Raw genomic sequence first — 15,677 nt, 5'->3', positions numbered from 1 at the left:
ATGACCCACCAAACTCATGCTTATCACATAGTAAACCCAAGCCCATGACCGCTAACAGCAGCTCTTTCAGCCCTTCTTATGACTTCAGGCTTAATCATACGATTTCACTTTAACTCAGTAGCCCTACTAGCATTAGGGCTGACAACCAACACACTAACTATATATCAATGATGATGAGATGTCATCCAAGAAAGTACATTCCAGGGATACCAGACTCCCATTGTCCAAAAAGGACTGTGCTATGGAATAATTTTATTTATTGTATCAGAAGTATTCTTCTTTGCGGGATTCTTCTGAGCTTTTTACCACTCTAGTTTAGGTCCAACCCTCCAACTTGGGGGCTGCTGGCCGCCTACAGGCATCGTTCCCCTTAATCCCCTAGAAGTTCCACTACTCAACATCTCTGTTCTCTTAGCCTCCGGAGTCTCGGTGACCTGAGCCCACCACAGCCTTATAGAAGGAAACCGCAAACACAGACTCCAAGCCCTATTCATCACTATTTACCTAGGTGTTTATTTTACACTTCTTCAAGCTTCAGAATACTACAAAACATCTTTTACTATCTCAGATGGAGTCTGTGGCTCTACCTTCTTCATAGCCACAGGATTCCACGGATTACATGTAATTATTGGCTCAACTCTCCTCATTGTCTGTTTCCTTCAACAATTATATTTCCATTTTACATCCAACCACCATTTCGGATTCGAAGCTGCTGCATGTTACTGACATTTCGTTGATGTAGTCTGATTATTCCTATAGTTTCTTTACTGATGAGGATCCTACTTCTTTAGTATCAGCTAGTACAATTGACTTCCAATCAATTAGTTTCAGACAAACCCTGAAAAGTAGTAATAAGTATAATATTAACCTTAATTATCAATGTATCCCTAGCGTCTTTACTTGTAATAATTGTATTCTGACTTCCTCAACTAAATATTTAGTTTGCAGCTAAGGCAAGTCCCTATGAATGCGGTTTTGACCCTGTGGGATCTGCATGTCTACCCTTCTCCATAAAATTTTTCCAGCACTTAAGAATATTTTGTCCACTAAATGATTACTAAAACATTTACCCATATTTTCTTCTAGTGCTTTTAAGACTTTCTTTTTTACATTCAAATATTTGGTACATCTGGAATTTATTTTGAGATGTGGAGTGTGGATCCAGCTGTATATATATTTTTTCAAATGCCTAACCAGTTGTCTCAGCAACATTTGTCGAACAATCCACTTTTTTTTCTCGCTGATTTGAAGTGACTCATTTATCATGCGTACTTGGATCTGTTCCTGGACCAGTAATACTTTTAATTAATTTCTGTGGCTTTATTGTGCACTTCAGTACCTGGCAGGCCAAATGTCCAGTCTTTACTCTTCTCTTGAGTTTTCCTCACTATCCTTAGACATGCTCATCTTTCCAGATGAATTTTAGTGTCATTTTAATTTCCAAAATAAATCCTCATAAGATATTGAATGGGCTTGCATAATAGCATACCAGAAAAAAATTTGTCAAAAAGTACACTCCACCCTAGAAAAAAATATCGTACTACGGGGGACTATTACTAGAAAAGAGATGTCTCCAAAAATATCATTATCATCATCATCATCATCATATTCACTTTATCCCCAGGAAATGAGTGTTTTTCAGTATACTTGATCTAACAAAGTTCTTACTTGTGTTTAGTAGAAATCTTTTCAGCTATAATTTCTACTCCCTAAGCTTTCCTGGTCTTCAGTAGGAAGAAAAATTGATTTTAATAAGAAGCACTGTGAACCCCAAGATGCTGAATAGCAAAAAGAGAAGTAGAAGAGAGTAGTAGAAGTAGTAAGTTATAACTTCTATTGAGATAATTGGCCCTTGGGTTGAGCACCAACAAATCTTATTTATACTCACAACAGTCCCAGCAAAGCTAACAAGAGGAGCTATTCTATCAATCCCCATTTTCTAATAAGGAAACTGAGACAATCACAGGCTATTGATGTGCCCAATGTTACCCAAGGAACGAGTTAGCTCAACGTCCAGTGCTGGCGGTGCTAAATGGGTGCATCATTCATGGCTCTAAACCCATAACAATGTTCTCTACCCCAAAACACCAGTCAGCAGAGAGGGACCTGTCAGGTAGGGACTCAGGTGCTGCTACTCCCTAAGGGTTGCCACTAAGGCTTTGCTCCTAGAGGGCAGCATGAAGCCCAGCTGTTCTGACCTCTGTTTGAATATCAGGGACCACCTGATGGGATCATCCAGGAGCAGGGAGCCATAGAGAAGCTGCCAGCATCACTTGCTGCTTTCCCTACTTCCTCTTTCCTGGCATTAACCTGGCAAGTCCTGGCATTGTGCAAATATTGCCCAAGCCCCTACTTAGCTGTATTATCTGAAGTCTTGTTCTCTCTTCTAAGAGAATCCCTCAAGCCTCTGGCAGAAGCACAGATTTTATTATGGAATCTTTACCAGAGCCAGAGAAACCTAGATTGAACTATAAATGGCATTGTTTTTTCCCATTTGTCAAACTTGCTGATGCCATTTGAAAAAATATATAGAAAAAAACCTAGGTAGTATCATATTTGTGTAACAAATGTTATATTTGCCTTCCCTTCTTTGCCATCATTGGGGATCTTAGCTTTTAACATATAGAACTAGGGATTAAGCTCTCTGTGCTCTCCATAAAAATTATAAGTTATACCTTTTCAAGGATTGCCTTAAATGCTCCAAATAACCAAATGTAGTGGATTAGCAGTGATCGAGGGGAGGCAGGCAGCCTGTGGCTACAATCTGTAGGTCTTACAAAAGCACTTCCTAGGGTAGTCTCTATGCTCTCCAGCTCAGTCTGCAAGGGCAAGGCCTTAAATTAAATAAGCAGGACACAAAAAAATGCTCTAAACAGGTAGAGCCTCTGGTCAGCTCTGTCTCCAAAACCTTGAATGTGGAGATATTTATTCATTGACATCACTGGGGACACCAGCAAGAGAGATTCTCTGAGATTCACATATATCTCAAAAGCCAGGGTGACGCTGCCTATTGGGAGGCCACGCTCTACAACCTTGACTAAATTGCCAGGTAAACTACAGAAATGAAGCTGCGTCCGGTTCTCTGACTTAGGAGCAGAATCAAATATTTATTAATAGTAATCTTATTACCCTTTTGTTTTGGGGTGTGTGGGTGTGTGTTACTTCCATAAGCAAATATTCTACTAGGGCTATCATCTTAAGTTATTCTAGTGCTAGAAAACATCACTATTTTTCATGGTTTGGGTTTTCCATTTAATGCTGTAAAATACAAGCTGCAAAAACAAAGAAATTTTGAGAAGGGCTCTTTTTGTTTCTTTCAGATCTCTCAAACAAAGCTTTCTGTGGATGATGAGTGGAAGTAAGTGATTAATATTTATATTTTTTACAGCTGTTATACTAAAAATTACATTTCCACCTTAGCATTTTGAGAAATTAAACAAAGCATGATTTATTTGTAAATACCTTGAGCTACAGAAGGTGGGTTAGCATAGCATGTATGGGCAAAGATAAACCAACACCACAGGGATTCCATGTTTCCTACAGTGTGTTCCATGCAGTCCTACAAAGCTGGATTTGTATGTCCTTCAAAATAAGGCAGTGTCAAGTCAGTATTTATTTTAGGCACAAGATCCATATGGTTTTCTTTATATGCTATTTCCCCTGTGTTCTGGTACTTACTACGGGGCCATTAGGGCCCTTGGGCACCAAATGAAATGAAATATAAATGAAAAGTTCCTCCTTTTTTGCATGATGGTAATCAATTCTGAATGTATTCCTAATCAAAATAGGAAACACTTACTATATTTGCATACTACTTTATACTTTGCAAGGTACATCCACATAGGTTAACCATTTCATATTTGAGATGTGTTTTCATTATATATACACAAAAGAGATGAATGTCAAAAAGCGTATTTTGTTTTATATCCATGCAAGTCCATTTTAGACCGATGATAAATTCACTCTTCTATCTACATGGCATAAGTTGAAAGTCTATTCACTGAAAAGAATATTAAATAGCTATTTTGGGTTAGGGACTGTAAAAACTATAAGTGCTTGTACCTTTTGTTTTTCTTCACTTCCCATTTCTTCAGAGAAATGAGTGCATTTTTTAATGAGCTTCTGAAAATCAGTCTTGTCCCTTAAGCTCAGCTTCCAACACACACAGACCGTTAACAATGTAATTTTATTCAGACTGCTTACCTGATACGGACTTGAGCCTCTTCATTTGATAAACGTAGGGGTTTCAGCACATCTAGTGTACCTTCCAGCATTAAGGCTCTAAGATTCCATCTCAAAGAAGCTCAACTCAGGCTGGATCATTTACTAGGCTCCGCAGGCTCATTTCCGCACATCTCCAGCAGGGGGCACCCTCAGTGCCCTTTTCGGAGGCACTTGGTACTTTACTCTTTAGAGCAGCTGGATAAATTACTGGTAAAGGGGGAGAACCCAACCGCAGACCCAATGAGGGCCTTTAAAAGGCCACAGTCTTATAGCACAGACTGTTACCCTGCAGTGTTTTCTAATCGGTACATTAAATGCACACTATAGCCAGTCGTAAGTGGACACTTCAAGAGATTTTGTGACCTATGGTGCCCCACTGGGGTGAAAAATAATGCTAACCACTATTTATAAAGTACTTGATTGGCAACATTCATAATTTTCCCACTGTCCCTAATCTTGACCCTGGACTGCTGGGTCTTCCTGTAGCCCAGTGGTTCTCGATCTTGGCTGCACCTAAAACTCACATGTGGATCTTGAAGTGCCATACCAGTACCACAGCCCTGGTGGCTTAAACAACAGAAATTTATTTTTTCACCTTTCTGGGAGCCAGAGGTCAAAGGTCAAGGTGTCCCAGGTTTGGTTTCTCCTGACACTTCTCTTTGGCTTGCAGATGCCTGCCTTCTCACTGCATCTTCGCACAGTCTTCCCTCTGTGTGAGTTTCTATCCAAATATCCTCTTCTTCAATGGACACGGGTCAGATTGGATTAGGGCCCATTAAGTGATGGCATTTCACCTTATTGCCTCCTTAAATTCCTGTCTCCACATACAGTCACCTGAGGAACAGGGTCAGGGCTTCAACATATGAATTCAGGTGGGCACAGCTCAGCCCAGAATATGCAGAAACGGTCATTTGATTGATCTGGGCACAGGTTGGACAGTGGGACTTTTAAAAGCTCCCCAGTGGGCAGGCCGGGTGGCTCAGCGGTTTAGCGCCGCCTTCAGCCCAGGACCTGATCCTGCAGACCCAGGATCCAGTCCCACATCAGGCTCCCTGCATGGAGCCTGCTTCTCCCTCTGCCTGTGTCTCTGCCTCTCTCTCTCTCTCTCTCTCTCTCTCACTCTCTCTCTGTCTCTCATGAATAAATAAATAAAATCTTTAAAAAAAAAAAAGCTCCCCAGTGACAGGTGCCTGGTGGCTCGGTCGGTTAAGCATCTGCCTTCGGCTCAGGTCATGCTCCAGGGTCCCTGCTCCAGGGGAGCCTGCTTCTCCCTCTGCCTCTCCCTGCCATTCCTGCTCGTGCTTGCACGCTCTCTGTCTCACTCTCTCTCTCTGTGAAATAAACAAATAAAATCTTTAAAAAAAAAAAAAAGCTCTCTAGTGATTTCCAATTTGCAGCCAACATCAATAACCACTGCTCTCGGCTTTATCTGAAGCCACCTCTGCTATAGGAACTTAAACCAGGTGACATACTACTATAGTGTCTCCTCTACTGTTATACAGACCCAGAGTCCAACTAAAAACTGAGATACTCAGCCATCCTCCAAACGTTTATGCCTGCCTAAGGTAATAGTTAGGCTTCTTCTTTCTCCTTATAATAAAATAAAAATGTATACAGCTCCTTCAGGAGTTTTCTGGAGCCCTTTAGGTAATATTCGGTCCATTGGCACCATCTGCAGGATATCCTTTTATTTCAGAATATTAAAGGTTACTTGAAATTACCATGATTTTAGTATTTTGACTTTCAAAAATGGCAATTTCATGTTTTAACCTAGTAATTATTATGCTTCTTTGTTTAAGAACAAATAAAATAACATGGATGTTGCAGTTCTCGAACAATCTCATGAAATACAGAGGGATCATATTTTAAGTTTGCAAAGGAGGATACTGAGGTGCCGAGAGGATGAGTGACTTCCACGGGTCTGTGTGGCAATGACATAGCAGATCAGGGACTGGTATCCCCCAGTCTTTCCAGAGCCCATCCCTGCCTTTTTTTTTTTTTTTTTTTACCCATCACTTAACGTGAAAGGACAAGGCTGAGACCAAAACCACACAGGCTAGCTAAGGCTGAGAGGAACTGGTTCCCCTGCTGCACTCAGGCTCCTCCCCTCTGCCTCCCCCTCCTCAAGCCTGGGTGTAAAGGAAAAACCAAGAAAAACTTAGGAAAACCATAATCAAAGCTTAAAACCCCCTAAGTTTGAAATCTCCGATGGCTTTCTACGAGCCCAGACATTTCTTTTCCCCCTAAATGTGCTGTGCAAGGGTTGAAGGCTTTTTCAGATGACCTCATTTGCTGGTTGCAGCCTGCAGCAGGAGAAGATGTACAGGATGCACCGCGGCCATGAGTCCATGCACGTGGAGATGATCTTAATCTTCCTCTGCACCCTGGTCATCGCCCAGATAGTGCTGGTACAGTGGAGACAGAGGCACGGCCAGTCCTACAACGTGAGTTGCCCCCCCCCCCCCCCCGGGGCCTCTGGGAGCCTGCTCCTCCTCCTGCCACATCCCTCCCTTCTCACCACTTTGAAGGAAATGCTTTGGTTTCAGTCAGTGGTTCTCGACAGGGTGCAGTTTCACCCGCAGGAGATACTTGGCAACATCTGGAAGCATTTTTGATTGTCATGCCTTAGTGGGAGCGGGGGGAAGAGGATGGGAATTGCTTCTGGCATCGAGTGGGTAGAGGCCACAGATGCCACTAAACATGCCCGGGACAGCTCCTCACGATAAAATATCAATAGTGACAAGACTAAGAGACCGTGGTTTAAGTAAATCAGTTTTCCTTTAGCCTGAACAACTTCAGCCAATGGCCTAGGAGAAGGAGGATTTGGAACAGCAGCAACAAAAGATTGAGGCTAACTTCCTTTTTGTTAGCAAGAAACTCTCTTGGCATCATAGTTTGCATATCTATGGAAATGTGTTAGTGCAAACGTTGTGCTCACCTCAGCAACACAGAGCGTGATCCCATTTGCACAGATCAATCCCACCTGAGCATGTCCACTGGAACTTTGCCACCTCAGGGCCTGATCCTGAGATCACAGCCAAGGCCATCTTGGATGAGACCTTGCCATTGCCATGTTTGGAGCAGTGGTTCTCAATTCTTAAGGTGCATCAGAATCACCTGGAGAGGTGAATCAGATTGTTAATCAGATTCCCAGGTCCCACCCCCAAAGTCTCTGATTCAATACGGGCCCAAGAATTTGCATGGCTAACAAGTTCCCAGGTGGTGCAGGTGCGCCCAATCTGAGACCACATTGGAGAACGAATCATTTAGACTTGAGTATGTTGCAAAGAAAGAACGTCTTCAATTAACACTCCACAGGGCTCTGGGTCTTGGACTGGTCATTGTATAAATAATGTCACAGACGTAGGAAGTGCTGGCTTAGACCAGTATTTTACTGTATTTTATTTTTTACCCATCATAGAAATTATTCCCTGTCTAGCACAGGATCTAAAGGAATTCTTTTGAATTCTGTATAATGTTTAAGTAGACAATTGGAGTGTTTTCTTTAGAAAGGGAAATCTTGTCTCTTTGCTTTTTTAAGCAAACACATTCTTTTGCTGCCTTGCCTCCAATGTCTTGCCAATTAAACTAAACACCTTCTATATTGCTCTTGAACAAATTGTTTTGACTAGAGTAAAACTGCATTAGTTATTCACTAATATCAAAAAAATCTCCTTAAATATATCTTAATCATGGTTTTCTTATCTGCAAAACGGAAATGACCTAATATACAGAATTTCTGGAATCCTTAAGTAGGAAGAACACTGGCTTCCTAAGGAAACCATTCATATCCCTGTTCCATCATCCCTAACCCTAACTGATAATAATCTCTGGTTTAGATATTTTAAAAACATTGTTCAGTTTCCATGGCAACGCAGGGGTAGATTTTGCATAGAAAGCCCCCTGCCCTTGCAAGGAAATGCCTTGTGCACCAACTGACCTACACTGTGTCTCACAACTCCTCTGCCATTTGTATTTGATGTATTTGATGATTTGGGGGGTGGCTTATGCCAAAAAGAATCTGTCCTTGTCTTGTGTTTGAAGAAATTGCCCCTTTGTCAACCCTGTGAAGATGTATATCACTGTACCAACTCGATATGGAGCTAACACCCTGGCTCTACCTGCCTCATAGACCTGCTCATAAGTCCAAAGCCACTTGAAGGACTTGTTGCCTTTGGAGGTTCTAACCCTTGACAACTCAGACGACATTGGAACCAGGTAGATAGATGTCCCTGAGCTTAACAACTCTTGATTAGCTGGAGTGATCTTCTCAAATTGTTTCCTGTTGCTCACTGCACAAGCTGTGCTGCCTGAAAAAACTCTGTGGGCTTGTTACTTTTGCTTGCACCCTATACCTCACGTACAACTGGTCTCCCTTAGTCACCGCACTTCAGCTCCCCAAGGTTGCTGTTTCTGTGTTCTGTCACACAGCTCCTCTATTTTATGGCTACTGAGAGGGACTCTGTGGTCCTAAGGATCCCCTTGGAGGTGGCCAGATGCCTGTGATAGTGGCTTTTCTTAGAGTGATCCTACCCGGCAGTTTAACAAAGCCAGGAGCCTAGATGAAGTTACTCCACAGTGGTCAAGGACAGATTTGGGTCTCATGGTGGCCCTGTTGGGACTCTGTTAGATTAGCTCTTAGACATGGTTGGCCTTTAGACTATTTTCTACTTCTTTGCCCATCAGTACATCTATATTTATTAAAAATTTTAAATATTTTATTTATTCATGAGAGACACAGAGAAAAAGAGAGAGAGGCAGAGACACAGGCAGAAGGAGAAGCAGGCTCCATGCAAGGAACCCGACGTGGGACTCAATCCCAAGTCTCCAGGACCACATCCTGGGCTGAAGGTGGCACTAAACCGCTGAGCCACCCAGGCTGCCCATCTATATTTATTTTCACATGTCCCAAAGGAATGGGTGGAGTAGCCCCTCTCCCCTGCATGTCTCTGTTGACAATCTTTGGCTCAAGGTGAGAGCCAGTCAACTAATAGTTGCATTCAAGAGATATTGATGTAGGGGCACCTGGGTGGCTCAGTGATTAAGCGTCTGCCTTTGGCTTGGGGCATGATCCCAGGTTCTGGGATGGAGTCCTGCATTGGGCTCCCTGCATGGAGCCTGCTTCTCCCTCTGCCTGTGTCTCTGTGTCTCTCAAGAGTGAATGAATGGAATCTTTAAAAGAGAGAGAGAGATTGATGTATGTAACAGTTTTACAAATTTAAACATACACTATAAAACCAGTTTAGTAATAAAAGAATAATTTTCCGAACACTTTTGTAAAGCTGAAGTGAACACTCAGTTATTAGTGTGCACTCTCTTTTAGGAGATTTCAATGTATTATTTTTTTCAAAGCAGTACACCTTTTTCTCCCGCCTTGCCATACCCTCTGCTCTACCATATGCTTTACCTGCAGAGGGTTCTCCATGCTGATTTTGTGAGAGGTATTAATAGCAACCAGAGGCAAGATGGTGAAGGGAAGAGCACCAGCTTAGGAGTTAGAAGACTTTAGCCACTCGTTTAATAACCACAGTGAGCCTCAGTTTCCTGCTCTTTCAAATGATGGAATTTTTTTAAATGGGAAGGACTTTTGGTCATAACTCTGACATGTAAAAAGCTTGAAAGTCATCACTCCATCTTACAATGAGAAAAAACTAGACAAACTGCATGTCAAGAAGCTTTCTTGGATCTATCTGAGAACTGAGGTTAGTGAGAAAAGCACCACCTCAAATCGAGAAACACAGGAGAATGCAGGGAATCACAACCAAAATCTGCTGACTGGGAGCAGAAGCTGTAAGAGCCACACAATGGTAGAAACACTTAGGGGATAACTTTGAAGAATTCCTGGAAGTAGAGTTTAGACTAGTGTAAGAGTGTAAACTCTTGGGGGCCACAGTCTTAGGGGCTTTTCCATATTTTTTTAGGTTTTAGCTGTAGGAACCCTAGTAGATTCCCATGATATAAGGCCAACAAAAAAATCCTTGTGTTTCTGACTGGGGGAGGGAGAAAGTAATCACTCTAGATGCAGAGTGTTCCCCATAACAAAGACCTATACAGCAATGGAAAGCAGACCCTTCTCCAATGTGGGGGAAGAAAAATTACCCACCCCAACCTCCGAGAGACTTCCTGCCTCACTTAAAGGGAAAACAAAAGTTTAAAAACACTTGTGAAAGTCATGCCACAGAGACAGAGGCTCACAAAGACACGAAGACTTAATCACAGAATGATAGAATACTTGAACTGTCCCCATGCCTTACCACCACATCAACAGGTGTCCAATATAACAGTGGATTATAGCTGAGAGAGCTGCAAGACTCAGATGCTATACAAGGAGTTTTTATGGAAACCCAAAGACAAAGATGGAGACACAAACAAGTATACTAGTGCAAATTGAAGCCTCTGATACCTACAGCAAACATTGATCATAGCCCAACCCCTAGCCAAATTAACACAAAAGATCTATTTATCTCAGTTCTTATTACCCCATACATTATGTATACCTTTCAACCAAAATTGAAAAGTCATACTAAAGAAAGACTAAAACACAATCAGAAGAGACCAAAGCAAGCATCAGAACCAGGCCCAGATACTGCAGACTTGGGAATCATCACACTAGGAATGTAAAATAATTATAGTTAATATGATAAGAACTCTAATGGAAAAAAGTAGACAACATGTAAGAATAGATGTGTGATGTAAGCAAAGAGGTGGAAACTCTATGAAAAAAAATTAAAGAAATGTTAAAATTAAAAAAGAAAACTGTAATAGAAATGAAGAATGCCTTCAGTATGCTTATCAATAAGGTAGACATGGTTGATGAAAGAATCAAGGAGCTTGAAGATAATATTAGCAGAATCTCCCCCAGACTAATAATATACAAAAAGGAAAAAAATAATTTAAAAAACCCAGAATATTAAAGAACTGTGAAACAATTCCAAAAAAATAATATACACATTTGGAATACCAAAAGGAAAAGAAAGAAATATGGAGCTAAAAAAATATTTGAAGTAAAAAAAAAAAAATTGAAGTAATAATAGCCAACGATTTTTGTTTAATTAATGACAGACACCAAACCAAAGACCTAAGAAACTCCAAGAAGAAGCAGAACAAATATCAAGAAAGCTATACCTGGGGACACCTGGGTGGCTCAGCAGTTGAGCATCTGCCTTTGGCCCAGGGCATGATCCTGGAGACCCGGGATCAAGTCCCACATCAGGCTCCCTGCATGGAGCCTGCTTCTCCTCTGTCTGCCTGTATCTCTGCCTCTCTCTCTCTCTGTGTCTCTCATAAATAAATAAACTTTAAAAAGAAAAATGAAAATCCATAAGAGAAAATTATAAGAAAAAATATTTTTAAAAAATAAATCTATACCTGGACATATCCAATTTATAACTGCAGAAAGACAAAGAGAAAATTTTAAAACAACCAGAGGGGAAAAACACCTACCTATGGAGGAACAGGATAAGAATTACATCAGACTTTTCTTCACAAACCATATATGCAAGAAGAGAATAGAGTGAAATATTTAAAGTATTGAAAGAAAAAATCCACCAACCTAGAATTCTATATCCAGAGAAATTAACCTTCAAAGTGAAAGTGAAAGTGAAAAGTATCTTCTCTCTCAGATAAACAAAAAAATAATGAGGGAATTCATCACCAGTAGACTTGACCTACTGTTCAAGTTCTTAATGTTCTTACTTAACATTACTTAACATCTTACTTAATGTTCTTACTAACATTAAGAAATGTTAAAAGAAGTGCTTCAGAAAAAAGTAAAATTATATAGGTCAGAAACCCAAGTCTACATAAAGAGAGGAAGAGTGTCAGAGAAGGAATAAATGTAGATAAAATAAAATCTTTTATTTATTATTATTAATTAACCAAATAGATAGCTATTTGTTCAAAGTAGAAATAGTAACAATGTACAGTTGACCCTTGAACAACAGGAGGATTAGGGTGCTGACAGAGTTGAAAATCTGCATTAAAAAAAAATCTGCATATAACTTTTGATATCCCAAGAATTTAACTACTAATTGCCTACTGTTGACCAGGAGTCTTACCAATAACATATGGGCTGTGCACTGGGCATGGAGCCTGCTTAAGATTCTCTCTCTCTGTTCCTCTCCCCTACCAAACCCTGCTCACACTTTCTCTCTTTAAAAAAAAAGAAAGAAAGAAAGAGAAAGAAAAAAAGAAAAGAAAGAAAGAAAGAAAGAAAGAAAGAAAGAAAGAAAGAAAGAAAGAAAATTGAGTCAATAATCAGCAACTTTCTAAAAAAGAAAGCACCACTCCAGATACTTTCAGCGGTGAATTCCACCACTCATTTAAGGAAGAATTGATACCAATTCTTTTTTTTTTTTTTTTTTTTTTTTTGATACCAATTCTTTACAATCTTTCAGAAACTAGAAGCAGAGGGAACACATCAGAACTCATTCTTGGAGGCCAGCATTACCCTAATACCAAAACCTGATGAAGACATTGCAAGAAGGAGAAATTATACCAATATCTAACATGAACATAAATGTAAAAATCTCTACAAAATATTAGCAAATCAAATTAAACAATGTGTAAAAAGAATTACACACTATGACCAAGTGAGATTTATTCCAGATATGTAAGGTTGGTTCAACAATTAAAAATCAATTTATATAATCGATCACATTAAGAAGCTAAAGAAGAAAAATCATATGATCATATTAATAGATGTAGAAAAAAGCATTTGACAAGGTCCAACAGCCTTTCATATAAAAACTATCAACAAACTAGAAATAGAGAAGAACTCCTTCAAATTGATTAAAAATATCTATAAAAAACCTACAGCTAACATTATACTTAGTGGTGAGAAACTGGATGTTTTCACCTTAAGATAAAGAAGACTAAAAGAAAGTCCTCTCTCACCACTCCTATTTAAATTGTACTGTAAGTTTTAGCTACTGCAATAGGACAGAAAAAGGGGAGCAGATAAAAGGTATACAGATTAGGAAGGAAAAATAAAAGCATCTTTGTTTGCAGATGACATGACTGTATAGAAAACTGCAAAGAATCAACAACAAAAAAATAACCCTGGAACCAATAACTAATTATAACAGAGTAACAGAGTATACGAGGTCAATATACAAAAGTCAATTGTTTTCTTATATACTAGCAATGAACAACTGGAATTTGAAATTAAAACACAATACCGTTTACAATAGCACTTAAAAAGGGAATAATTAGGCATGAATCTGACAAATTATGTATAAGATGTATATGCAAAAACGGAGAAGACTTAAAATAAATGGAAAGATAATCCATATTCATGGGTTGGAAGATTCAATATTGCTAAGATGTCAGGTCTTCCCAGTTTGAGCTATAAATTCAGTACAATCCCAATCAAAATCATAGCAGGCTATTTTGTGACTATCAACAAACTAAATCTGGATCTTTTACGAAGAGGTAAAAGATCCAGAATAGACAATACACTACTGAAGAAAAACAATGTTGGAGGACTGAACTACCCAACGTCAAGACTTCCTATAAAGCCATAGTAATCAATACAGTGTGATATTGGTGAAAGAAGAGACATATAGGTCAATGGAATAGAATAGAGAGCCCAGAAATAGACCCACACAAATAAAGTCAACTGGTCCATGACAAAGGAGCAAAGATAAATCAATAGAGAAAGGATCATCTTTCCAACAAATGGTGCTGGTGTTGTGCCCAAGATTGCAAATCCGAGAAACCACCAAGGAGCCGACACCGATGCAAGTACATGAGGGTTTATTTACGAGCTTGAGCTTGGGTCCAAGTATACTCCATACAGCAGAGCAAGGGCTTGGACCCCGAGACTAAGAAGCATAGTAGTGTTATAGGGGTCGTGGCCAATGAGATTGTAACATACGTAGAAAGTTGCACAGTCATGTCAGTCCACACGCAGGTGGCTAATTGAATTATGATTCACCCTATAGTGACCATTTGAACTAGCCTATTATTCTAGTTAGAATTGGCGCGCAGGTTTGGTGGGAAAAAGAGGGGTTTTCATTCCTTGGCTGGTTAAAGGTCAGAGATCCCGCATTCCTATGTGTGTTAATTTCTGATAAGGGTGTGCTTACTAGCTAAACTAGGGTGAGGCAGTGCCTTAAACAAAAGGCAGGTCGTGGGGGGGCGGGGTTTACATGAGATGGTGGGTGTAGCACAAAATGGAGTTAGTCCTGCTCTGCTTGTCCAGGGGTAGGGGATTTTTGTTAGATTTCCTGGGTCCCACACTGGAACAACTGGACACCCATATGCAAAAAAAAAAATCTAGAACATGTATTTCACTCAAAGTTAATTCAAAATAGATCATGGATCTAAATGTAAAATGCAAAACTATAAACCTCTAGAAGATAACATAGAGGCGAACTTGGGTTTGGTGATGAATTTTTAGATACAACACCAAAAACATGGTCCATGAAAGAAAATATTGATAAGTTGGATTTTATTGCAATTAAAAATTGGTCTACGAGAGATACTATGAAAGAAAAAGACAAGCCACCTACTGGGGGGAAAATAACTGTAAAACAAATATCCATTTTAGGACAGTTATACTTAAAATATACTTAAAATTCAATCATAAGGGGCACCTGGGTGGCTCTGCCTTTGGCTCAGGTCACGATCCCAGGGACCTGAGATTGAGCCCCACATTGGGCTCCCTGCTCAGGAAAGAACCTGCTTCTCCCTCTCCTGCTCCCCTTGCTTATGCACTCTCTCTCTCTCTCTCTCTCTCTCTCTCTCTCCCTCCTCTCTCTCTGTCAAATAGATAAAACCCTAAAAAATTCAATTATAAGAAAATAAGCTAAATGGCAAAAGGTCTGAAAAGAGAACTCAACAAGGAGGATATACAGATGGCAAGTGCTTACAGATGAAAAGCTGTTCATCATCATATGTTATTAGGGAATTGTAAATTAAAACAATAAGATACTAATACATATCTATTAGAATGACTAGAATCTGAACAAACTGATAATGCTAACCACTGATGAAGATGCGGAGAGCAGGGAATCTTGGTGGGAATGCAAAATGGTAAAGCCACTTTGGAAGTCAGTCTGGCAGTTTCCCACAAAGCTAAGCATAGTCTGCCTATATAATCCAGCAATAAATCTACTAGGTATTTACCCAGTTGAACTGAAAATCTACATTCACACAAAAACCTGTATGCAAATATTTATAGCACCTTTATCCATAATTACCCTGAACCGGAAACAACCAAGATCTCCTTTAAAATAGGAATAAATAGGGGATCCCTGGGTGGCTCAGCGGTTTGGTGCCTGCCTTTGGCCCAGGGCGCGATCCTGGAGTCCTGGGATCGAGTCCCACGTCCGGGTCCTGGCATGGAGCCTGCTTCTCCCTCCTCCTGTGTCTCTGCCTCTCTCTCTCTCTCTATGTCTATCATAAATAAATAAATAAATAAATAAATAAATAAATAAATAAATCTTTAA

General features: G+C 40.0%; 1 protein-coding gene across 6 annotated transcripts in view; it reads left to right on the top strand.

Moving 5' to 3' along the window:
• RNF175 (ring finger protein 175) overlaps window positions 1-15,677 on the top strand; it is a 59,251-nt gene that overhangs the window by 11,961 nt on the left and 31,613 nt on the right. For all 6 annotated transcript variants that reach the window (XR_011994986.1, XR_011994987.1, XM_072724888.1 and 3 more), the window contains exons 2-3: window positions 3,321-3,358; window positions 6,527-6,668. Coding sequence is in view for 4 of the 6 variants with exons in the window: in XM_072724888.1 (XP_072580989.1) it covers window positions 3,321-3,358; window positions 6,527-6,668 (180 nt within the window). In the remaining 2 variants the exon portion in view is untranslated. The remainder of the gene's footprint in view (window positions 1-3,320; window positions 3,359-6,526; window positions 6,669-15,677) is intronic.

The sequence above is a fragment of the Vulpes vulpes genome, chromosome 10, assembly GCF_048418805.1.
Source record: "Vulpes vulpes isolate BD-2025 chromosome 10, VulVul3, whole genome shotgun sequence".
Lineage (NCBI taxonomy): Eukaryota > Metazoa > Chordata > Mammalia > Carnivora > Canidae > Vulpes > Vulpes vulpes.
This window is presented reverse-complemented; position numbering and strand designations above follow the sequence as displayed.